Source organism: Phyllostomus hastatus, unplaced genomic scaffold (genome assembly GCF_019186645.2).
Source record: "Phyllostomus hastatus isolate PE091 unplaced genomic scaffold, TTU_PhHast_1.1 phas_contig_17, whole genome shotgun sequence".
In the NCBI taxonomy this organism is placed as follows: Eukaryota; Metazoa; Chordata; class Mammalia; order Chiroptera; family Phyllostomidae; genus Phyllostomus; species Phyllostomus hastatus.
The window spans coordinates 21,541,013-21,567,712 of record NW_025333664.1 but is presented as its reverse complement, the minus strand read 5'-3'; the positions used below and the strand labels follow the sequence as shown (position 1 = coordinate 21,567,712).

At 42.2% G+C, this 26,700-nt stretch overlaps 1 protein-coding gene across 1 annotated transcript; it reads left to right on the top strand.

Annotated features, from left to right (window-relative positions):
• The first annotated feature begins 13,711 nt into the window (after positions 1-13,711).
• LOC123815162 (beta-defensin 115-like) lies at positions 13,712-15,712 on the top strand. The gene is made up of 2 exons (XM_045833371.1): positions 13,712-13,805; positions 15,384-15,712. Exons 1-2 carry the CDS (start codon positions 13,712-13,714, stop codon positions 15,536-15,538), a joined length of 249 nt encoding a protein of 82 aa, XP_045689327.1. The 3' UTR covers positions 15,539-15,712.
• Positions 15,713-26,700: the final 10,988 nt, after the last annotated feature.

Below are 26,700 nucleotides of genomic sequence, written 5' to 3'. Positions count from 1 at the left end.
TTATCTTTAACCTTTGGCATTTAATTATGATGTGTCTTGATGTGGTTCTCTTTATGTCCATCTTGTTTGGGACTCTCTGTGCTTTCTGGACATATGTGTCTATTTCCTTCACCAAATTAGGGAAGTTTTCTTTCATTATTTTTTCAAATAAGTTTTCAATTTCTTGTCCTTTCCCTCCTCCTTCCAGCACCCCTATCATTCAAATGTTGGTATATTTGAAGTTTTCCCAGAAGCTCCTTAGCCTATCCTTGTTTTTTTGGATCCTTTTTTCTTGTTTCTTCCTTATGTTCCAAATCATTGATATGATTCTCAGCTTCATCCACTCTACTGTTGGATTCCTGTAAATTTTTCTTTATTTCACTTCATTTGTAATCTTCATTTCTGCCTCTGTTTTTTTTGTGTGTGTGTTGTTGAAGTACCTGGTGAGTTCCTTGAGCATCCTAATAACCAGTATTTTGAACTCTGCATCTGATAGATTGCTTATTTCCATTTTGTTTAATTTTTTCTTTTTTCTGGAGTTTTGTTCTGTTCTTTCATTTGGGCCATATTTCTTTGCCTCCTCATTTTGGCAGCCTCTTTGCATTTGTTTCTATGTATTAGGTAGAGCTACATTGACTCCCTGTCTTCATGGCATGGCCTATTGTAGAAAAGTGCATCAGTAAGTTAGATGGGGCAGAGGTTTAGGTAATTGCCAGGGTGGGGCAACCCGTGTGAACCAGGTTGATGGAGTCTCCAATACAGTGTTGCTGCTCTTGGCTCTGTGTGGGGGAGAGCTCAGAAAGGGGACAATGCCTTGCCTGGCCTTTGGAGTTTTGTCTGGGAGAAAGCTGTTCCCCATTACTCACCATGATGCCAGACACTTCAGTTTCTCCCCGTATGCCACTTGTGCCCTTATAGCTTCTGCCCCAGTGCTGGAGCTCACAGGGAGTGAGTCTGTGTAAGTCCTAAGACCATTGCAGGCCCTTTAAGAGGAGGCAATCTTGCAGTTTCTTCTGCCGCCCCAACCCCCATTGGTTTTACAGCCAGAAGTTATGAGGACTTATCATTATGGCACTGAACCCTGGGCTGGGTGGTGTGGTGTGGGGCTGGGATCCCTCACTCCTGAGCTATCCCTCCTGATTTTTATCCACCACACGTGGGTGTGGGACTGCCTGTTCTCTGACTCTGCATGTCTCTGTCCCTTCTAGTCATCTGGATGAATGTGACTTCTTTAATTCCTTGGTTATCAGACTTCCATAAAACTCAATTTCTTGATGATTCTGGATGATAAGTATTTTGTAGTTTAGTTGTAATTTTTGCTGTGGTTGTGCAAGAAGTCAAGCTGTGCTTACCTACACCTCCATCTTGACCGGAAGTCTCCTAAACTATATTCTTGAAAATATCTTCAATATTTTTGGCTATGACATCCATATCTATCAGGAAGTCTGTTACATCTACCTGCAAATTATATCCAAAACCGAGCAACCTCATCACCTCCACTGCTACCACTCTGATTCAAGTTAATATCATCTCTCACTTGTTACTGCTATATCTTCCTCATAGGTCGGTCCTATCTTGCCTCCTGCAGTCTACTGTCAAGATAGCATAGAGCATGATCATCTCATGCTGGAGATCAGTTTATATGTCTTTCCTGCTCAGAACTCTGCAATGGCCCCCTCTTCACTGAGATCAATAACCAGATCCCTCCACAATCTGGCCCTTATGACCTCTCTCATCTCATCTCCTACGGTTCTAGTCCTTGCTTACTTTGCTAGAGCCACACTGACCTCAGTGCTCTTCCTCAAACATGCCAGGCTTGCTCAATCCACAGAGCCCTATTTCTTTCCTCTGCTTAGAATGTACTTGCCCCAGATGCCAGTGTGGCTAACTCCTTTGCCTCCTTCAAGTCACTGCTTAATTGTCATCTTCTTTCAAGACCTATGCTAACTACTGTTTAAGAAACTGAGATTTGTCCCCATGACAAGAATACACTGAACTTGGTACTTCTCAAGGAGTTTGCTGAGAAAGATGGTCATGTAGTTTGCTTGATAAATGATCATACAATGGACCAGACGAGTTTCATTTTAGATTCCTGTATTCACCCCGCAACTGAATTATCATACTGCTAAGAAATCCTACGCTATTTATCTTATAAGCTCATCTTCTTCTTTCCTATACAGCCCACCTTTTTCTTCCAAATCTTGTTCTTTCCTCAGTTTACCATTCTGTTAATGGCAAATATCACTAATCTTCCCTATCTCAATTCAGAAATGTAGTGAAGCACTTTGACTTCTCCATCTTCCTCTGACCTTATATACAAATGATTGATGTCTTAAATCTGTCATCTTTTTCCCACAACTCACATGGCCCCAGTTCCAGCCACCACTGTGTCTTTACTGGCCAAAGCCTCCAACATGTGTCCCTGATTCTATTCTTTCCTTTTTCTAATAGAATATTCACGTGAAATCCTAACTAGCTATCTGAAACATAAATTAATTTAGCTTGTATTATATTTTGAAATAAATAAAAATGCTCAATAATGCCCTAAAATGACTGGGAGATGGCACTGTTATTTCAAGCTCATTTTAGCCCCTGTTCTTTCGCTCTTTGTACATTATGCTTCAGACTCCTTAGCCTTCTCCATGTACCTGAAAGACACTATGCAGTTTTTCAGCACTAGGACTGAATGTTTGCTGGTCCTTTCCTGAAATAATCTTTGCCTCCTGTGTACCTTGCTGGCTTTTATCCTTGTTGCCTTCGTGGCTTAAATATCAGCTCTTAGTATATCCACCCTCTATCTATTCTTCCTCCTCCTCTTTTCCTTCTCTCCACCTGCAGTTTCCTTGGTTCCCTGGTTCCTTTGTGGCATATGTCACAATATATGCTTTATCATGTTGTTGCTAGAGTTAAGAACTTGACCTACTTATTTATTTCTTACAGCTGGCTGGGGAGTCCAAAAATGCTGGAAGAATAATGTAGGACACTGTAGAAGACGATGTTTGTTTTCTGAAAGGTACAAAGTCCTTTGTATGAACAAGCTAAATTGTTGCACTCCCATAAAATTCGATGAATACACTCCAAGGCCACTACCTTCCCTATTCTCTACAGAAGATTTTACTGATGATTTTACTGGGGATGTTTCTTCTAGTAACCCCAGAGGTACACTCGATGATCAAGTAACATTTGACCTATCCGAAGTCACCTCAGTAACCAGAGTTACCTCAGTAACAAAGACCACACCTTCCACGAAGAAAACTACACAACCTTTGGCAACTCTTGTTAGTAGCACTGGTGGCACAACTAACTAACGTTTCCTCCTGGCTATGGGACACTAGAGATAACCATTGGGAATAATATCCAGGGAGCCAATTCTATTGATCTTATTTCAGCAGAGACACTTCTGTTGGGGATTGGATGGCATGGAAATGGACACAATGCCACTTGCCAAGACAAGAGCCAAGAGTCACCTGACAATTAGAAACGTGAAAAGAGAAGTGTATAGGTGATACAGAAATCCTCTTTATTAGGCTTAAATTCTTTGTCTGTCTTTCTCATGTGTATTAAAACATATAGTCTAATATTTGGTCTCAAGTGAACATTTGTGTGTCCGTGTATTTCCCCATGTCCTCTCCCTGCCAATGAAGGCCACAGTGTGGAGCTGCCTTTTTGGTCCAGATGAAGATTTTGATTTTAGTAATGCCTGCACCACCACTATCATATACAAAAGAACCTATGAAGGCACATAAAAAATTCCAGGCAGGTCCTCCCTTCCCCATTCCCTCAACTTGTATTATAAGCCCTGACTTAAATTCCTGTCTGTATCATGAGGTCGAATTTTGTTTAGAGCTTCAACTAGGAAATAACCCAATTAAAGTTAAAAACTACCTCATTCGGCACAAACACTGACTTAACTAGACAGAAATGAAAGGGGGTTTGCCTTGAAAGCACATCATATAAAATTAAAAGCCAAATCACAAATTCTACTTATCTTCCCAATGTTCTTTCCACTCAAAAGTCCAACTTCCAGCCATGGTGATCTCATAGCAGGCCTCTCCCGATCTTCCCTGTGTCCGTGAATGCTAGTTGTGTGTAGGGTACAGTGTCGTGTGTGCCTACGTGTATGTGAGTGCCGTTTGCATGGCAACTGATGGGTCAGCAAGTTTGCTTTCTGATATCACAGAAAGCAGTTATTAATGATAAGGTCAATTAATTATTAATGTATTGGGCTAAGGCTGGAGTGCTACCAAGAATCAGAGTCTTCGATGCCTAAATGTTTCAAAATCAAGGTTTATTTCTCTAATTCTTTTTATTTTGGTCTAGATAAAGCTGCCAGTGACCATGGCTGTAATCAGACTTCTTATCTTTCCATAGACCTCATATTTCAATAGATCTCTGACCCCCTGTCGGGTTGACCTGCCTTCCTAGTTTGCCTGGGAGTGGGGGTCTTTCCAGATCATGGAAATTAAAGTATCCAAATCAGGAAAGTCTTTAGCAAACTGGAAAATTTGGTCACCTGTTTCCAAGTGTACCTCAGCCTAAATTGCTCTTCTCCATTTCTTTGTGCGGCTGATGTCTCATCACTCTGGTCACATGTCACATCTTCACAGAGTTCACCATACAGACCTCTCTAGACTGCCTTATCCTAGAGTACCCTTCCCACACCTGTGCCTCAAATGTCATCTCAGTAGAAATAATCCTTGGCCATGACCACTCCTTACTCTATTGTATTATTTTCTTTCTAATCACTTAAACCCTTGGAAGTTATTTTGTATATTTTTTGTCTTCCTTCTGAATTACTGAGTTATTTCTTTATTTATGGCCAATCATAACCACCACAATGTACATGTAGTCCTGCTGTTCATGCAATCATCTTGATAAATACAAGAAAGTCACACAATATAAATCAGTAGTATTGAAACTGAGATACTGGTTACAAAAGATTTTTCCAAGATATACACATTGACGTTTTAAGGGAATCAATTTTGTAGACCCTTAATTTCTGAATTTCTTATGATGCTCAGAGCATTCTTAACGGGCTTTTCTTTTCTACCTCTACTTTCTCAATGTCTTTTCCCTACTCCCTAAAGGTAGCTTACCTCTCACCGTCTTTTACCTGACAGTCATGGATTACCCAGAGCGGAAAAACCTTCAGGTTTCAAATCAGTGGATAATTGAAATATTGATATTGATGTTCAGAATGTGAGTAATAGACTTTGGATAACAAATCCTTTGGAAATTCAAATGACTTTAAGTTGTTTTTTTTTTTTTTTACTAAATAATGATAGTCCACTATGGAATTTTTACCGTATACCTTGTAAGGAGATGAAAGAACTGTGTGATCCATCTGTCTGCTGCCCAATCTTCCAACTGTCACGTCTACCTACTGTGTGAATAAGATCCCTCAGTGTTTACGTTTTTTCAAAATAAAAACTGGAATGACAATTGATACTGACCTTCATCTATTTCAGTTAAAAATAATATTCATCATGTATGCATAAACTAATAAAAGACATCATTTATTTACTAACTAGATGCATTTATAGTAAAACAAAAAAGTCATTTTTGGTTAGTAATTATATTTCATGTTTGATAATATGCTTATGTGATTTTAATTTTAATTTATTCTAAATATAACAATTTTGTTCCGAGTGGGCAATGATAAGTCAATCTATAATAAGCTGTTAAACACTTAGAGCTTCAAATCTGCAGAGATTTTACAATAATAAGTTATAATATATATCCATGTTTTGCAGGTAAATATGATAGAATGATTAATGATAAACTTTCAAACATGAAAATATATTACATTAAGATCCAATTCTGTGGAGAGGGTGGCATAAAAACTTAAATTACTAGAATAAAAGGTTAAAAAGGAAAAGTGATGTAATGTTTTTAATTGCTAAAGAAAAGCTTCTTTGCATATGTATTAAATGGATTATTGTCATTAGCAAGTTGTTATACACTGATACCATTGGATATACTTAAAGCTTATTTTTTACATAAAAATATTTATGATATACCCAATAATGGTATGTTTTTATGATTTAGATTCATGGTGAAGTATTTTCTCTACTATTTTTAAATTCTGTATGACAAACACACCTTCTGAAACAAAATGCTTGACAATCACTCCTGAAACTAACAGAGGTTTCAAACACTCTCTGATGCTGACTGCTAATGGTCCTTCCACTACTTTGATCACTCAGTTTTTCTGCAATTCCCAGATTTTCCATTTCCATAAATGAAGGCATTCTCCTTTATGCAGCATGCTGACTATTTTTAAGAGATTTTAAATCCTTGCCTGAGGACATACTTTTTTTTTTTTAATGATTTTAGGAATGGGGGGAGAGGGGAGAGAGAGATGGAGAGAATCATCCATTTGTTGCCTCCTGTAAACACCTTGACCAAGGACTGAACTTGCAACTTTTTGGTGTACAAGATGACACTCCAACCAGCTGGGCCACCTGGCTAAGGCTGCACTGGGCTGACTTTTGTTTTCTTTCTGTCATTGACTGCAGGACTCCCTGTAGCTCAGTAACTCATCACTTCTCTACCTGGGCATTGATGTCTAAATTGCTGCTTACTTCATGCATAAAGTTATATACATAGTGTTTGCATTTGATTCATTTTTGTCTAGTCTCCAGCTCCAGTGTGAAATTCCCCGTCTCTCGAGCTACATTGTCCATGGTAGATATATAGTTTGATAAGTTACCTATGTGGCATTTCAATACATATTTCCTCCTTTCTCTGGGTTTCTTTTTCACTTCTTGATAATGTATTTTAAACTATAAGTTTTTAACTTTGATGAAGTTCCATTTACCTTTTATAAAAAATCACTGTTGCTTTTGGTATTATATCTAAGAAATCATTGCCTAACTCAAGGTCATTAGGATTTATTCTGTATTTTCTTCTTAGAATTTCATAGTTTTAGCCCTTATGTTTAGCTATTTGATCCATCTTAATTTAATTTTTGCATGATAGATGGTAAGGTCCAAATTCATTTTTCTGTAGGTTTTTTTCTCCAGTTTTCCCAAAACTATAAAAGAGTGTTCTTTCTCTGTTGAATTGTCTTGACACCCTTATAGAATATTAATTGACATAAATCTTGGGCTTTATTTCTAAGGTCTCAATTCTGTTACATTTCTACATTTGGTCTACATTAGGGTCTAATGGTTTTGGGGAGGTTCCCATGGACCCTTCCGGTTTGAGGATTTACTAGAAGAACTCACCAGAACCAGAAGATCTATTATATTCATGGGTTCAGTTTATTACAGTTGAGGGATACAGACTGAACTCAGAAAAGTGAAAACGCACATATGGTGAGTCCCGAAGAAGCCAGGTATGAAATTCACTCGTGTTTTCCTCGTGGAGTCGTATGGTCACAGCTAAATTCTGCCGGGCACAGTGTGGGACAATTCGTGCAGAGCATTGCCAACCAAGGCAGCTCACTGGAGCCTTGGTATCCAGAATTTTTACTGGGGGGTCAAGTTTATTGGGGGAAAGCATGGAACAACCACATGGCTGAAATTAGCTACTCAGTCTTCAGGCCCTGCTCCCAGATTTCAAACACAGATGCAGGGGTGTCCGACCCGTGGCCGGACATGCAGCCCAGGATGGCTATGAATGCAGCCCAACACAAAATCATAAATTGACTTAAAACATTACTTAGTTTCATTGCTAAGTTTTATACTAACTTTCATTACTTAGATATATACATTTTCTATATTAGTGATCACAAACTTGGGAGCTGCTCAATGATTTTAAAAGATTATTGAAAGGGCTGCTCCATCATTAGGGTTATTATGTGAAGACCTTTTTGCTTCTCTGTGTGTGGCGGATATCACGAAAATTATGCATGGACCTTTTTATTTTTGCTCATCAGTTTTTGTTAGTGTTTGTGTACTTAATGTGTGGCCCAAAACAACTGTTTTTCTTCCAGTGTGGCCCAGGGATACCAAAGGGTTGGACAGCCCTGATTATGCAGCTCAGACTAAAGCCCCACATGCACAAAACCAGTCGTTTATCATAAATCACTTTGTCAGCATAAACTATCCGATGTGGCCCAGGCCTCAGACTTTATCAGGTAGGATATTTTAAAGACTCAGGAGTTAAACATGTGCCAGAAGCTGATCAAGGGCCAATCTGTTGAGACTGGAAACACGTAGAGTTTGGGCAAATGCGAGTGTGCTAAATTAATTCTTTACTTCACAGCCCACACCAGTGGCCTGTGGCCTAGACTCTCTTACAGCAAAACGATCTTATTTATCTGAGTAGCTACATTTAGCATAGCATTTATGTAGTAAACTTAACAATAATCTTAGTGTGAATATACCTCAGGTTTGAAGGAGGCAGTGTGGGGGAGGGGAAGGCAGAAAAAGAGCCTCATCTCTTCTATAAAGCCATTGCGTATATTTCATATTTTTGTACTAATTCAATTAGAAATTGTTTCCTCCTTGATTTGCTATTTTTACCTTGTGATAAATGTGGGCAGAACTAGTTAGTATTAGAATTAGTTGATAGTTGGAGTGGTTCATGAGAGACTATCTCATTTACAATTGCAACAAACAGAATGAATATTAGGAATAAATTTAACCAAGGAGGTGAAAGATTTCTATACTGAAAACTGTATAACACTGATGAAAGAAATTGAAGAAGACACAAATACATTCATAGAGGATAATATGGTGCAGTCACTATGGAACAGTATGGAGGTTTCTCAAAAAATTAAAAAGAGAACTACCACATATGATCCAGCAGTTCCACCTCTGGGTGAATGTCTACATGAATGAAATCACTATCTTCAAGAGATATTTGCACTCCCGTGTTCATTGCAGCATTTATAACAACAGCCAAGGTCTGCAAACCACCCCGATGTCTGTCGACAGATGAATGGGTAAAGAAAATGTGGTATATACACGCAGGAGAATATTAATCTGCATTTTAAAAAGAAAAATCCTGTCATTCATGACAACATGTCTGAATCTGTGAGACATGATGCCGAGGGAAATGCTGGAGAAAGAAAGAAAAATACCGCATGATCTCATTTACATGCGGAATCTCAGTGATCGAACTCAGAGAAGCGGAGAGTACACCGTGGTCACCAGGGGCTGCGCGCAGGGGGAAATGGGCCGGTGTCGGTCAGGGGGTATTAAGTTTCAGTTATGCAAGATGAAAAGGTTCTGAAGGTCTATTGCACAACGTGACTATTATTGTACTTAATTATATTAAGTACTTTCACCACAAAAAAGAACCAAAAACAGGTAATAAATAAAAAAGAAAAGGATTCAAAGAACAAATATAGGCAGAGATATTATTTGTAAACTACATATCCAACAAAGAACTGAAATATAAAGAGCTCTCAAAATTCAAAAGCTAAAACCAAATAATTCACTTAGAAAACAGGCAAGTCCTGGATGATATGGCTCAGTGGACTGAGTGCCAGACTGTGAACCGAAAGGTCGCTGGTTTGATTCCCAGTCAGGGGTACATGCCTGGGTTGCGGTCCAGGTCCCCAGTTGAGGACGTGGGAGAGGCAACCAATTGATGTTTCTCTTGCACATAGATGTTTCTCTCCCTTTCTTTCTCCCTCCCTTCCTCTCTCCCTAACAATAAATAAATACATAAATAAATAAATAAATAAATAAATAAATAAAATCTTTTAAAAAAAGAAAATGGGCAAATGAACAGACATTTCACCAAAGAGGACACATGAGGCAAATACGTACCTGCAAAGATGTTCGACATCCCTAGCAATAAGGGAAATGTAAACGAAGACCAGGGTGAGATACAACCACAAAACTCTTAGGACAGCTAGAATTAAAAGCCATAACAATACCAAATGCTGATGAGAATGTCTCACACATTCCTGGCAAGAATGTTAAAGGGTATGGGTACTCTGAAAAATAGTTTGACAATTAAAAAAAAACTTACAAACATCTTACCATCTAGCAATAACACCCCTAGGCATTTATCCAGAGAAATGAAAACTTACGATCACAGAAAAACCTGCACATAAGCGTTCATAGCAGGTGTATTTGTAATAACCCACATCTGAAAACAACCAAAAGGTTCTCTGATGTGTTAATGGTTAGACAAACTTCGGTACACCCACAGCATGGGAGGCTATGCGGCAGTGAAAGGAACACACTGCTGATGGATGTGGTGATCTCAAAAGGTCATACGCTGTGTGGGTAAATTTAGAGAACATTCTCAAAACGACAAAATTAGAGTGATAGAGAGCAAATTGTTAGTTGCCGGGGGGTAGGGATGCTGGGAAGTAGGGGCTAGTATGACTGCAAAGGGTTAGCACAGGGAAAATCTCTGTGGTGGTTGAAGAGTTCTGTGTGTTGAGTGCTTACATTCTATCCACACCTGTGCTGAAATGACACAGAAGGACACATCAGCGTTGTACCGAGCTCACTTTTCTTGTTCTGACACTGTGCTACAGCTGTTCAAAGTGGAACACTTGGAGAAAGCGTACACAGGATTTCTTTACTCTCTTTGCAACTTCCTGTTAGTCTATAGTAATTTCAAAATAGAAAGTTAACAAAATAAACAAATGAAGACACAGTTACTGGCAAAAGATTTATGTGTTTGGTGAGACAGCACATTCCCTGGCGCCAGGAGTGGCAGCTTTGGAGTCAGATGGACTAAAATCCACTCCCGACTCCATGACTTACCAGTTGTGTGACCCTAAGAAAATCAATTGACCTCTCTGAGCCTCAGTTTTCTATTCCACTGAATGACCTTTATCAATCTTCTAGCACAAAATTCAGCCATTTGTGTATTATCTTGCAAACTTTTTACCAGATTATTGATAAGCTCTAGTATCATTTGCTTAATATTTTTATAGAACATACTCCATTTACTTAAGTCCATATTTGACCATATCCTAAGTGAAGCTATCCATAAATTCAACACTACAAGGGCTAGTGATATTTTTTCTCAAATGAGCATTAAGATAAAAATTATTAAAAATATGTACTTATTTTGCCACCTAAATTGTCACTCCTACCACCAGGGACAAGGGTCACACGTTTCAGGAAACCCTACGTTAGCCCAGATACTTTACCTTACGGATGAAGAAAGTGATGTCTTATAGACAAAAAGACAAAAACAAATGCTTACATTTGAAGGTCTCTTAAGGTGTAGAATACAGTTTCTTATCACATAGCAAGTAAATTTCAAAGTCCTTGTTAGGACCCCATCGGGTCTGACTTGAGGTGGCTCTGCCTGCCTCTGTGATGTTAGTTCCTTTCATTCATTCCCTCACTCTCTTCCAGACACACTTGACTTCCTGCTCTTCCTAGGATACCTAGAACTTTCCTTCCTCAGAGCCTTTGCTCTCGCTGCTCTCACTGCCTGAAAGAGTCTAGATACCCATGTGGCTGGCTAACTTCCTCAGCACATTCAAGTTTCTGCTCAATGCCACTCCCTCAGAGAGTCTGTTTTGAGTAATCTGTTCAAAATAGACACTGACACACATCATATTATTCTCTGTCCCTTACCTTTTTTAAAAAAAGATTTTATTTATGTATTTTTAGAGGGGAAAAAAAAGAGAGGGAGAGAAACATCAATGTGTGGTTGCCTCTAGCACACTCCCAATTGAGAACCTGGCCCACAACTCAGGCATGTGCCCTAAGCAGGAATCGAACCTGTGACCTTCTGGTTCACAGGCAGGTGCTCCATCCACTGAGCCACACCAGACAGGGCTTGTGTTTGTTTACAGCACTGCTACCACCTGGCCTTTTAGGTTTGTTGTCTTTCTCCCTAACCAGAATGGCAGGACTTTCTTTCTCCTCCTCTTAGACCCAGTGCCCAGCACTGTGCCTTGGGGCACAGACCCCTATTCAGCCAACTCAGCAGTCCTCCCTGGAGAATCCGAGAGGAGTGGTCGTGCGGGCTCAGTCCGGAGCACTGGGGCACAGGGGGCCACCGCTTCTCTCAGACAGGCCAGCCATTCCCAGATGGTTCTGATTTTCCGAGTTCTTTCCAATTAGTGTGAACCTGCCCTGCCGCAATGTCCACCCCAGACTTTTCGTTCTGCCCTCTAGGCGTGCACGGAACGCGCCTTTCCGAAGCCAGGGACTACAACTGTCTACAGCCCAGTCCTGCTTTTCAGGTTGAACAGGTCTTCCTTTCCGACATTACTCAGGCATAGACCTCTGAGGACAGGTAAACCAGATCTGAATCCGGAGATCATTCCGAAGCATGGCGTCACCCTGAGCAAATCACATCTGCCTATCAGAGACCCTGTGAGGATTCTGAGGGTCACGCATGTGAGCGTTCAGTGCCTGGCCACGTGCTCACTGCTGTTCTGGAGAAGGTACTACCTGGATATCAAAAGTGAAAAAGGTTTTCTCAATCCCACATCCGGCTGTCCCTAATACCTGCTGAATGTAGGGAGAAGAGGGTAGAAAAGAAGAGCGCTGGACCCACCGAAAGGTGTAAAGTAACTATAACACAGACCAAGGACCAGAACAGAAAGCCCAGAGGACTCCAACCTCCCATTGGAGCCCCATCAGTGCCCCCTTCCATGCCCTCTTTGTTAGGGAACCCGCCCGACATGTTTCTTCTCTATCCTTTGAGGCTGGAGTCCAAGAAAGACCCAGAAGCAGCTAACATTGAAGAGCTGGAGCAGGAGGAAAGGAGGACAATGCAGAGTTAGGAAGAGCTGGGCTAGGACTCGGGTTCTGCGGGCTCTCCGCCTGTTTTTTTCTTGCCAACAGTGTGACCCTGGACAACGCTTTGTCACTCTCTGGGCCTGCATTTTGTCAACTGAGAAATGCCAATTCTCAGATCCATCAGGATACGAGGGACTACTCAACATGCGTTCATCCAGTCTCTGTTTTCAACACAGATTCTCTGCACGCCCTGGAGGACAGAAATCCCAGCCTCCAGGGGTTTCCACCATCAGGAGGCTCCCTGTCTATTAAAAGTTGCCCTCAATGGTGTTAGCCCTATAGGGGAGATGAACTAGGAAAATGCTTCATTCCAGCTCATCATGATAAATATTATGCCAGAAAGAAGGATGGAGAGAGGGTGTGAGAACATAAGGGAGGGAGTTAAATACCCAAGAAGAGGAGCAAGAAGTCTCCTTGGAAAGTGGTCCATTCTCTTGGAGATTATTATGCTGAGTGAAAGAAGCCAGTCAGAGAAAGACAGTATCATAAGATCTCACTCATAGGTGGAATCTCACCCATTTGTTCACTAGTGAACAAAATGAACTGACAAACAAAAGAGAAACAGAGGCATGGACGCATGGAACAGACAGACAGCTCTGGGAGGACAAGGGGGGAACAGATGAAAGAAGGTGAAGGTATTCGCCAAAGGACACAGGTACATAACTCATAGATACAGACCACAGTGTGGAGACAGCCAGAGGGCAAGGGGGAGGGAGTAGGTGGAGGAGGTTAAAGTGGGAGCAAATGGGGACATCTGTATTAGTGTCAACAGTAAAAATAAAGGAACAAAAAAGAAAGTGGACCCGTTCTCTTCACAGTGCCACAACTTGTGCAGGCCTTGTGCACCCTCTGCGGATGCCGTCCACCCTCCCGGCTGCCGTCTAGAGAAGGACTCTAAGTGTTAGATGATTGATTTACATAGCTGACCAGCAGGTTGATGTTCTGCGTGGTGGAACACTCTGCTCTTCTCTGATTTATTGCCCGTGACTCAGCACTACCCAAGGCAATAAAATGCGGAGGGAAGACCTGCCTTCCCTAGCATGTTCAGTATGCTGCCGGACCTTTCCTCGCCCCCCTCAAGATACATTAAACTCTTGCTCCTGGCCTTAGCCATCCTTGTGGTCCTGCCTCAGGCTTCCCCAGGTAACCAGACTGCGGAGAGGAGGGAAAAGGGAGTAAGAATGGGGTCTTACTCATAGAATCCCCGGAAAACTGAAAACGTGTGGGAGTGAGGACAGCTCACAGGGATGGCTGAGATTCGGTAAGAAGCCTTATAATATGCTCCACTAATAAGGGCAGTCTGTCGCCCTCCACCCTGATGGTGCTTCTCATCAGGGAACCTGGTGAATATCAGCAGAAACCAGGGTGTCTTGTATGAAGTCCCTTCTATCTGCAGAAGCGACCCCAACATCTCTAAGTGTTCTTAATATCCTTGGCCCAGATGTCAACAGAATCTCATCCCAGGCACCTTCCACCTCAGTTTCACTTCCTGTTGACAGCACCTCTTGCAGGAACCAGTCCCATTATTTCACCTCTCCATTCTTGTTTGGCTTTGAATGCTCCTTTAGAGCAATCAGAGGTGCGATCTTGCTCTTGTCTTTGAGTATACAGTGAAAAATATGTAGGTTGATGTTGGATATCTATGGTTCCCAGGTGGTGCTGGAGTGAGGGCAGAAGATTCTGGATACCAAACCAAACATGGCCAGAGCTCTCTAACCATACAACAGGCTTCATGGCCAAGTGGTGAACAACATTCTAATGGAAATGTTTCCACTTAGGCTTCCTGGTGCTTCTATAGTTTATGATGTTTAGTTCTGTGGTTTTCCTTTCGGTCACTGCTGTTGGAAGTTGCCTCTTCTCTTGGATCAGATTTTTGAACTGAAAGTCTTTGCCTATCACTCAGTTGTTCTAGAAGCAAAAGAAGGTAATGCTGGACTAACCCTGGGTTGATCTCGGCCTGCCTTAAACTCTGGCGAGGGCAAGTCAAAGAGAGGAGGGAGTTGCAGATGCAAAAGACACTTTGGAGAATGAATCTGCACATTGACTGATAGAATCAGAGTCATCTTGACTTTGATTTTTCTGGTCTGAACATCCTGGTGAGAAAGAATTAGAAACTCCCTACCAGGAGGGGAGTCTGGGGGAAAAACAAGTAGAGGGAATGTGTAATTTAAACCAAGATACTATGATCTCTCAACTGAACCCAATGTGCTGGGGAAGCGGGGTCTGCGCTCTGTATTTTGTTGACCCAGGTAAGGCTAAGTCAGAAATGATAAATCACATAAGGGCACTGTTACACCACCCAGAACATTAGCCTCCAGGTCAGCAATGTAAATTGATCATTCAGTGTTCCAAGTCCTGCTCTAGGCGTCACCTGGTGCCCGGCACATGGCAAGTGCCCAACGAATCACTGATGAGTGAATAATGAAGAGGGGGATGGGGAACTGAAGGTGTAGGTCCACTCCCTGGCAAGCACCTGGATTTGGGGACAAGGAGAAACCATTGTTGATGAGCCTGTGAAAAATTGTGGAAGTGGGAACATCATAAGCATAGACATCAAGTCCAGTTGGAGGAAGAGAGATAACCACTCAGCTCTAGTACACACGGAGACCAGCAGTTGGCGTTCTACAGGCACCATTATCACTACAATGACCAACACCCTTAGGATAATAGTCTTAACTCTGTTTTGTGTATTTGTTTATTCATCTCTGTTTATTTTGATAGATGGATGGATCCACATGTGCAATTACAATACTGGCCAATGCAGAACAGCTTGCAAAGAAAATGAGAAGGAGAAAGAAAAATGTACAGGAAAAAAAATTTGCTGCATCCCTCTAATAAAGCCGAAATCTCAAGCGTTCTCAAGACACAAGAGTTGACACGTAAGACTGTGGCAAGTACAACTATCTCTTTAAGACGCGTGAGAAAAGAATGTCAACAGACTTTATAATGAGCAAGTGAAATGACTGTCTAGGGCACCTGCATGCTCCTTAGATTTTAGATACCTGCTGAGTATTCCCCTAGTTCATTAAAGAAAAATATGCTCATTCTAACTATCACTCTATGTCGTCTCTCTAGTCCTGGGTAGCTTAATATCTCTGGATTGTCCCAGGATGTGTTTGATAATATTGGTTCTCACGGTAAGACAGTTTTATAGGGTCTGGATCCTGTATTCCTAAGCCTCTATGTGCTACTAGGTCTCAGGCTGGGGAAGTTTTCCACACTAATGCGAATCCCACCTTGGCCCCTCGTTTGAATCAAATGCCTCACCCTGGGTTGTTGAAATAGGCTCGTGTGATCCAGAGGTCGTCTTTGCCTATTTAGCTCAAGGGTTACCCCAAGACTCTGTCTCATGGTCTCAGTATTAGAATTTATCCCTCACCTAATCTCCTAGTCATACTTGGCTGTCCAAAGATTGGCATGCCTTCTGACCAGGGGGCAACCATGTCCACCCCAACCAAATGGAAGGGGAACGTAGTAAAAAACAAACAAAAACCTTCAACATTTACTGAGAACTTTCTGTGTGTGAGGCCTTGTTCTAAGCCCTTAACATATACAACCTCATTTTGTCCTAACAATTGCTTCACGAGGCGAAACTACAGCACACCTCAGAGATGCTGCAGGTTCCGTTCCAGATCACCTAAACACGGTGAGTCCTGCAAAAAGGGAAACAGAGTTTTTGGTTTCCCAGTGCATGTAAAAGTTCTATTGACACTATACTGTAGGCTATTGATTGTGCAATAATATTATGTCTAAAAAACCTTAATTAAAAAACACTTTACTACTAAAAAAAAATGCTAACCATTATCTGAACCTTCAGGAAGTCATAACTGTTTTGCTGGGGGTTGCTACGGAGCCTCCAGTCACAAGAAAACATAAAATAAACAATATCTGGGAGGGACACACGAGAAAGCGAAGCACAGTAAAAAAAGGTATGTTCCTTTTCCAGAAGAGGAAACTCAACTTCATAGCGTTTAAATGACTCGCCCCGAAGGCGCAGATGGCTGGCTCAGTGGCAGCACTTTGAGCCCACGGTGCCCGAGTTCAGGCATGGTGCTTCCTCCACGTGGAAAAGATCACTGCGGTAAGAAAAGCTTTCCTGTGCTCTTCCTCCCCAGAACGCACTTCCTGAACGTGGAAGGTGTGCTGAACGGGAAAGCTCGGTGAGCCCCCTTGTGGTTAAAATATGTAGCAGGCCCAGAGCCGATTGGTATGTCCAGGCACAAATACAAATTATTCTGAGTTGCAGTTAAGGAGGAAATTGTTTCCACTCAGCAGATGGTCTTAGTTCAGAGGCCAAGGCCGCTCATGTCTGAAGTTGAAAATTACCTCTAGCCACTATTGACATCATTGTCTAGACAACACGGTTGAAAGACAAGGTACGGTCATCACAATAATGGCGGCACCTTACCCTTTAACCCATTTCTCAAAATACTTTCACATCAATTCTCTCATTTTTCCCCACTGTAATACTACAAAGTAACATTTCTGTCCCAAACCTAAAAGGATGTGTTTGGGGTACCTAGAGAGTGGATCAATCAGGATCTCAGATTACCCAAACCCTGGGATTCCAGTTAATACTGCAGCTTCAACCCAGACCACACCAGTGGCTGCAGAAAGTCCTTAGCAGCTTCCTGTTCTTGTACCAAGAGTGTTTATATATTTTTGGTTAGAGAAATTACGCCCGCAAATGGGCCCAGGGGTCTTAGAGAGCTGAGTAAACATGACTCCAGGCCCTTAGTCCTACAGAAGTGAAAAGGATGCCGGGAAAATCCAGATGCACTAATAGGATGTTGCTGAGTCACCTTACTAGTTTGCCCATCCCCAAAATGGAAGTGTTGGACTAGGTTATAAGTTCCATATGCCTTTCAAGCCTTAAAGCCTTTTGTATTCTTGAAATAATGGTGAAAATCCACTTTCTACCTGTGACTTTAGAAGATGTCACCTTAGAAGGCAAAGATACGGAAGATGAAGAGAGACTGAGAAACAGGAACGTGGCCCCAACCCGAGTATTCAAACCATGACCCTAAAATACATCTTACACACTTCCTTGCTCCTCCCTGCCCCCCTATCATTTCGGCCGCAAAGGCTTCCCAGGTCTGCCTCCATAGCCCCTGCTCTCCATCTTGGCCTCTGCTGTTCTAAATCCACCATCACCTCTCCTTGCTCACTATTACTGGCTAAAATGAATCCCCTCAAAATGTCAAAATCCATTTGTTGAAGCTCTAATCACCAGGACCTAAGAATGAGACTGCATTTGGAGATAGGGTCCGAATTTAACGAGGTAATTATGTTAAATCCTTTAGTCTAACCATATGGTTAGACTCTGTGCAGCCACCAGGACAGAAGACAGGGAATGTTAAGTGCACAGGACTGGAATCGAAGCCAGATGGGCGGGCCTACATCATCAGGGCAGGCCCTAACCCAACGGGACTTGCATCCCTAGTAGAAGAAGACGCAAAGCCACATGGAAGGGAGCCACGTCTTCACAGAGAGAAGACGGTCATCTACACATCAAAGAGAGAGGCCTCCAAAGAAACCAGCTCTGCCAGTACCTTGACCTTGCACTTGTAGCCTATAGAATTGTGGGAAAACAAATGTCTGTTGTGTAAGCTGCCTTGTGTTGTACTTTCTCATGGCAGCCCTACCGAATTAGTGCATGCACTTAACGTTCGCATCCTGTGCTCTCTCTGTTTTCCATTATGACTCTGACTCGCTTTATTCTTTCTATTCACTTGCCAGGGCATTATATCTAAAACCCATTTTCAATTTTTCCTTTTAAACCCTTCAGCTGCACAGTGGTTAAAGAAATCAGCTCTATACTCTATGATAACTTCCTGCCCACCTTGGGAATCTCCCTTTCAGTTCCCACCATGGGCCTCACAACCAACCTGTGCTCTTAAGAATTCATGTTTCTTTCCCCCTTTTTCATAGGCTTCCCCCTTTGCAGGGAAGAGTCTTCTTGCAAACCAGACTTATGTTCTCTGTAACCAACACCTGAACAGTACTTCTACCTGCTCTAAGCCTTGTATATGCATTCCTTGTCCTCCCAGAGACATCTCTTTGTTTACTTGATTTTGTTTTACAAATAAAAATTGTATCATTTAAGGCATGATGATTTGATATACAATGTGATGATATGGCATATATGTATACATTTCTGCATGTATATGCTTAAAGTAAGTGGGCATTAAGCAGATGTTCGATGTTTCATTTATATACCTACCAGCAGAAGTTGAGGGCGCCAGTTCCTCTCCATCCCCTACAGCGTGTGGCATTGTCATGTGCTCAGCCACGTTGGCATATGCTGAATAAGAGCTCATTGACGTTGTAGTAGGCTTTTCCTTGATAAGTAATGAGTACTGACACCCAGTCACATGTAGAGTGACCATTTAAGTATCCAGTTTTGGGAAGTACCTGTCTATGTCTTTTTCATGGTCTGTAGTGAGCAAGGCAAAATATAATCTCCCTTTCTCTGCACTGTCTCAGCATTTTGTTTCCTTGACTGGAGCTTCTTACCAAATTCTACAGCTCCCACCCAGCTTTCCTCCTCCAATCATGAATCTTCATAGAATAAAAGACAGACACAAGAGGCTGGAATGCAATTTTATAGTGGGGATATTTGACAGGAAGATTTCAAGAAGGAGAAAAGGTTGAGGCTCTTCAGTAAAAAGGATGACTTGTGGTGGTGACAAATCTCCTCCACTCAGTGTCCTCCACAACAACGTTGGTAGGAATGGTTGAAGTTGATTTCACACAGCATATTTTGTTGTTTAAACAGTAGTGCAATGCAGTTTCAGATTCTTTGCATTTCTTTCTGCATACTCCTTCATCTCCCTCACATGTGTTTGCAAATTTCTGTGTCTTAATTTTGGGGATTAATTTTTTCATGCCTCCTGGAAAAAATATGGCCCTGGTTAGACTCTACACAGCCATGATAACAGAAGACATGGAATGTTAAGCACACAGGACTGGAATCAAAATCATCTAGACTCAAACCTGCATTCTGTTATTTACCGGATCTTGGTCTTTGGACAAGGAACATCAGCTCTCTGTCCCTTCACTGCTCTCATCTGTACAATAGCAGTAATAATAAAAGAGACTACTTCCTTCGGTTCTTGTGGTTATTAAATGAGTTTATATATGTGAGTTCTTAGAATAAGAAGCTTACTAAGAGATAACTAAACCTTAGTCCTTCTTGTTATTATTGTTGTTGTTTCTATTGTTATTATTATCAGATAAAGGTATTTTTCTGAGAGTTTAAGACTATAAAATTGGGCAAGTTCCAGTTGGCCTGAACTTGTGTTCTTTTTTTTTTCCTGTCCCCCAACCCCCTGAACTTGTGTTCTTAATGCTCAATGTTTTTTGAGATAGCCAGGGTCTACTCCAAGTTAGGGCATACACATATTTACCAGTGCCTCTATGTTTTGAAATAATAAACAATGGGCACAATAGCATGGATACATGTGGTCATTTCAATTTATTCACAGATCCACAATCATACACAAACTGAACATGGACATATGTGTTTGCAATAAATACCCACAGGTGTATAGGTGTGTGTTCACAACCATATACAGACAAGCAAACTATATATATATATATATAGTTTGGCAAACACATATATCCTTTGCCTGAAAATACTTTAGTCATACAATTCCTGGCATATATAGCTAGCATTCTATCAGCATTAATCAGGAGTAATAGTTGGGTTTTTGAAAAAATAGGGCCTTTGGAAAGAAAATAAGAACTACTAGCAAACATTTAACACCACTTGTGTCAAGAAATTTTGCATGTTGCTTCAATGAAAACTATCATCGTATCCATTTGTCAACACAAGAAAAGTATAGCACAAAGAGATGTGATGTTTCTGCTGAGGCCCCCAGTTTGGTAAGGGAGAGAACTATAGTTATAGTTCTGGTCTATGTGACTCAGAACGCAGGAGTGACATCATCAGCAAGGTGGTAGACAAGAAAGCTTCAAGTCCTCATTTCCCTCATAGAAACAGGAAATATACAACATAGATACCAAAGGAACTTTGTGGAAAGGAACTCTAGAAACTGCAACAGGGTGCAGCCAAGGGGGGCCCCAACGGGCAGCCAAGGGATTTGTAATGAGGTCCAGAACTCAGGGTGTCCAGGAAATATTAGAAAAAATATATATATAGGATGTCCTCACCCCCACAAGTCTGAGCTGGGGGATGGGACGCATGGAGCAGGGCCATTGAGAGTAGTTTTGAATAGCAACAGTTTTTCAGACAACCTCTAGAACAGTCATTTAACATATCTATAACCTTTAACTGGTTTCATAGATGTGTTAAACAGCTGTGGCCATGCATTGAGCCAGGGGATGGGAGTGACTTCAACCCATGATGTAACTGGGAGGCAACTCTCCCTGGTTACAGAGCCTGTGAAAGAGTTTGGAGATGATTGGCTTCATACCACAGGGCCATACCTGCCCGGACTTACTATGGTGGCCTAGTAAAGCTGGAAAAATATGGGAATGGTGGCAGCTGTGGCCAATTGTGGGAGGAGTCGGAAATGGTGTGGCTGAGGAAAATTGGCATGGGGATTTAAACCCAGGAGTGGTAGCCATGCGGTATCTTTTTGGGACCACACAGCTTGAGCAGAGAAGAACTATGGACTTCTATTTCTTTTTCTGAGATATGGTACCCCAACTGGGCAGAGGGGGTTAAGAGGGACTGTGTATTTGTGAGTATTCTAAAGGACTTTGGGATCTCAATGAAGACATTAAGTCATTACTCTTAAGTTTGTACAACTCTCTAAATAAATAATCCCTTTCCTTTTCACCAGTCTCTGGCACTAAGAGACATCTTTCCCTGGAAGCAGGCAAAGGGGACCTAGTATGGGGTGGGGGACCCCCAGAGCACAAGGGTGGGTCCATTCAGTAATAGTATATCATTCACCACACCCGGGGTCTGTTCGGTAACAAAACCAGTTAAGAACATACATTAATAAAGCAAACACCTAACCAAAAAACATCTACACTCAAAAATGTTAGGTAACTCTCTGTCAAGATGGGAGCATAGGTAGACACACTTTGCCTCCTCGCACAGCAATAAGAAGGATCACAACTAACTGCAAACCAAAAATCACCCAGAACAGCCAGAAAATTGAACTGCATGGAAGTCCAACAACCAAGGATTTAAAGAAGCCACATTCATCCGGATGGGTAGGAGGGGCAGAGCTGGGGAGCAGGGATGGAGAGGATGTGGCATGGCAGCGGCAAGCCAAGCCAAGGCAGTGAGGCGGCCAGTGGAACTGGTGGTCCCACATTCACGGGAGGATAAAATTGGGAGGGATGCATTGAGAGTGAGTGATCCCAGCCCCAGGCCAGACCGAGCAGCCCAGGGTTCCAGCACCAGGAAGCTAAAGCCTCATAACTTCTGGCTGTAAGAACCAGTGGGGGTTGGGGCAGTGGAAGAAACTGCCAGTCTCTTGGGAGAATCTGTTTAAAGGGCCTGCATGGCCCATAATGAATGCAAAACTACCCCCTCTGGGAACCACCACCAGGGCAGCAGCTGGAGGAGCACCACTTGAATATAGGAAGGGGATGAAGTGACTGGAAATGGGGCGAGTGATGAGTAAGCCTCAGTGGCATTGTCCCCTCTCTGACTCCTCCCCCACATACAGAACCACAAAGCAGTGAATTCCCAAAGTGGGTTGCCCTGTCCTGGCTAATACCTAAAGTTCTGCCCCCTACAACTTAGTTGGTACACTAAGACAGGGAGTCAAAGGAGCTCTATCTAATACACAGAAACAAACTCAGGGATTCTGCCAAATTGAGGAAACAAAGAAGTATGGCCCAAATTGAAGAGAAAAACAAAACTCCAGAGAAAGAACTAAACAAAACCGAAATAGCTAACCTATCAGATGTAGACTTCAAAACACTGGTGATAAGGATGCTCAGAGAACTCATTGACTATGGCAAAAGCAAGAGGGAAGAAATGAAGGCTACACTAAGTGAAACAAAGAAAAATCCACAGGGAACTGACAGTGAAGAGAGGGAAGCTGAGGTTCAAATCAACGATTTGGGACACAAGGAAGAAAAAAACAATTAACTAGAACAGAATGAAGATAAAAGAATTCAAAAAAATGAGGAGAGAATAAGAAGGCTCTGGGACAGCTGCAAAAGTGTAAGCATCTGAATCATAAGGATGCCAGAAGGAGAAGAGGAAGAGCAAGAAATTGAAAATTTATTTGAAAAAATAATGAAAGAAAACTTCCTTCATTTGGCAAAAAAAAAAAGTCCAGAAAACACAGAATCGCAAAAAACTTGCACTTAAAGAGGGCCACACCAAGACACATAATTAAAATGCCAAAGATTAAGGATAAAGAGAGAAACTTAAAAACAGCAAGATAAAAGCCGAGAGTTACCTACAAAGGAGTTCCCATAAGACTCTCATCTGATTTCTCAAAAGAAACTTTGCAGGCAAGAAGGAATTGGCAAGAAGTATTCAAAGTGATGAAAAGCGAGGACTTAAAACCAAGATTACTCTGTCCAGCAAAGCTATGAGTTAGAATTGAAGGGCAGATAAAGTGCTTCCCAGACAAGATAAAGCTAAAGGAGTTCATCACCAAGTCCTTATTATGTGAAATGTTAAAGGGACTTACTTAAACAGAAGAAGATCAAAGCTATGAACATTAAAATGACAACAAACTCATAGCTATTAACAACTGAATCTAAAAAACAAAAACAGCCCTGGCTGGCATAGCTCAGTGGATTGAGCATGGGCTGTGAACCAAAGGGTCGCAGGTTTGATTCCCAGTCAGGGCACATGCCTGGGTTTCAGGCCAGGTCCCCAGTGGGGGCCGCACGAGAGGCAACTACACATTGATGTTTCTCTCTGTTTCTCCCTCCCTTCCCCTCTCTAAAGAAAAACAAACAAACAAACAAACAAAAATAAGCAAACAGCTAGAACGGGAACAGAATTATAGATATAGAGATCATTCAGAGGGTTATCAGTGGGAAGGAGGAAATGGGAGAGTTGGGGAAATGTATAGGCATTAAAAAGCAAAATTGGTAGGTACAAAATAGACAGGGGCATGTTAAGAAAAGTATAAGAAATGGAAAAGCCAAAAAACTCATATGCACAACCCGAAGACATGAGCAAAGGTGGGGGATTGCTCGAGGGAAGAGGGGTACTAGGCGGAGAGGGGCAAAGGGGAAAGTATTAGGAAAACTGTAATAGCATAATCAACAAAACATACTTAAAAAAAGAATGTTGGGAACATTTGTCCCCGTCCACTCTCTTTTTTTTTTTTTTCTCACTTTTGCCCCACCCACTCTCTGGTGCAACACGGCACGGTGATGAGGAAGCCGCCCGATTTTCAGTGGCTCCATCAGGATGGAAGGGAAAGTGGAGTTTGCTTACAACATTCTGGATTTGTTCAGAGCACCTGAGGGGCTAGTTTCTGTCTTGTTTGACTTAGCGAACTGACAGAAATGGGGTGTCATTTGGTGTCAGGTTGGAGGCTGCTGGAAGCAGTGGTAGGCACACCTACTTATGAGAGCTTCAGGGGACTGTGGTCCCATGGGAGCCTCAGGACAAGGACTCCTAAATGTAGGAAGCAAACATCGACGGAATTGAAGGGGGAAGCAGACAGCTCTCATGGCTGCAGATGACTCCCACTGACACCAAGGTCCCAGTGGGTTTCCACAAATTCGGGCCCTCATGTGACCTTGGCTCCTGCTTGCCCAGGTGGCATGCATGATACTAAGTTCCCAGTGGACTTCCATGAATCTAGGCCTCCAGCTAACCGCAGCATCCACAGGCTCTGTGGCCCCAGGCCATGTACCAGATTTCCACATATTGAGACTCCCTGCTCACCCTGAAACCTGCTGGCTTTAGTGGTCTCAGGAGGCTTCCATGCCTGCGGCAGCTCTGGCAGCACTGGGCTCCCAGAATGCTCCTGAAAATCCAGGCCCCAACTCACCCTGGCAGCTACCAGTGACCCCGGGCATCGCCAGTGGCTCCAGCTGGCTTCCTCAGTTTCAGGTTCTCCACAGGTCCCTACGAACCCAGGTGCCTATCAGTTCAAGCAACCCCCAGGTAGCTCAGCAGGCCCAGGTGGCTACCACCACTCCAGAAAGCATCCTTGGCTTCAGGGTCCTAGAGGGCCCCATCCAACCCAGGCCCTCAAGCTACCATAGCACCTTCTGGCTCCCATGGATCCAGGCAGCTTCTGTGGCCCCAGGATCCAACGGACTCTGACAAACCCACACTCCTAACCCACCCCAGCACTAACCACTTCCATCGGACCGGAATGCTAGTGGGCTTCTGTAAACCCATGTTTCTCACCAGAGGACCTGTTGGCTCCAGAGGGCCCAGATGACCCTGGCAGGACTATGCTCTCAGCACAACCCAGCACTGGCTATCTCCTGCAGATGTGGGTGCTGGCTTGTCTCCTGAGGTCCCAGTCTTCCAATAACACCAGCAAACCCAGGCTGCAAGGGGGCACATGTGGACATAGGATTCTGGCGGGACCCGGGACCAGGCTGACTACTGCCATCCCAGGCATTTGACACACCAAGTGCCCAAAATTCCGGCGCCAAACCCTCCTGGGGATACCAGCATATGGCCCACCCAGCATCTCTGAATGGGCTGACTTTTGAAGGCCTTTGCTTTCCACAGTTAGTTTGCCTGTGAGGACTGGAAACGGTACCCACTTCTCAAATGCGCAGACACCAAAGCAAGTCCACAAGGATAGTGAATAATCACATAAACATGACATCACCATAAAAAACTAGTAAAATTCCAATGATTGACCCTAAAGAAATAGAGATCTGTGAGCTGTCTGACAAATAATTTAGAATAGTCCTCTTTAAAAAATCAAAGAGCTATAAAAAAACACAGACAGCTCAATGAAAAAAACACTACATGAACAAAATAAGTTCAACAAAAAATATAAACCACTAAAAAGAAACAAGCAGAATTAGTGAAGGCGAAGAATACAATGACTGCACAGAAGAATTCAATGGGAACCTACAACAGCAGGTTTGACCAAGCGGAAGAATTCGTGAGCTATAAGGTATATCATTTAAAATCATCCAGCCAGGGGAGCAAAAAGAAAAAAGAATGAAAAAGAATGAGGAAAGCTTACATCAATTATGGATTCCCATTAAGAAAAATCACCTGTGCATTACTGTAGTCCTAGAAAGAAGAGAGAGAGATATATATAGGAGCAGGAAGCTTATTTAAAGAAATAGTGGATGAGAACTCCCCAAATACAGGGAGAATTAAACGTGCATGTTCATGAAATTAATGAGTCACCTAAAAGTTCAACCTGAAAAACACATTATAATAAAACTGTCTATAGTCAAAGACAAAGAGAAAAATTTTTAAGCAGCAGAAAAAAAATTTTCACATATAAAGGAAACCCCATAAGGCTATCAGCAATTTTCTTAGTGACGTTTTAAAAAACAAACAGACAAAAACATTGTAGGCCACGGAAATATGGATGATACATTCAAGTGCAGAATTTTGAAAAAAATCTGTCAACCAAAGATACCTTATCCAGCAAAGTTTCTTTCTGGAATGAAGGAGACATAAAGACTATCCCAAACAAAAGCTGAGGAGTTTCATCACTGAGATTATCTAAATAAATTCAGAAAGACTCAGGTGTTTGATTTAAGTCCAACCAGCCCCCTACACAAAGTAAATACAAATTCTATCCCTATCAACTTCACATTCACCCTCCTTCACACAAGCACCTGACAAATCTAACTCCAAATCCCAGCCTTGCCTCCATACTACACTGTCCCAAGACAAACACAACATTAATCAAACCACACAGCACCAATATCCAGGTTCAACTCAACAACAACCCTGCATAGAAACCCTATCTACTCCAATTCCCAGTTTCACCCAATTTCACTGCAACATCCATTCAACCGCAAGTATTATTTCCAAACCAAAGCCTCTCCCAAACCATTGGCCCAGCCTAATTCCATAAATACAATCACTTACTTGCAGCTAATTACTATTTATTTTCTACCATTTCTCCAACCAAAAGGCCCT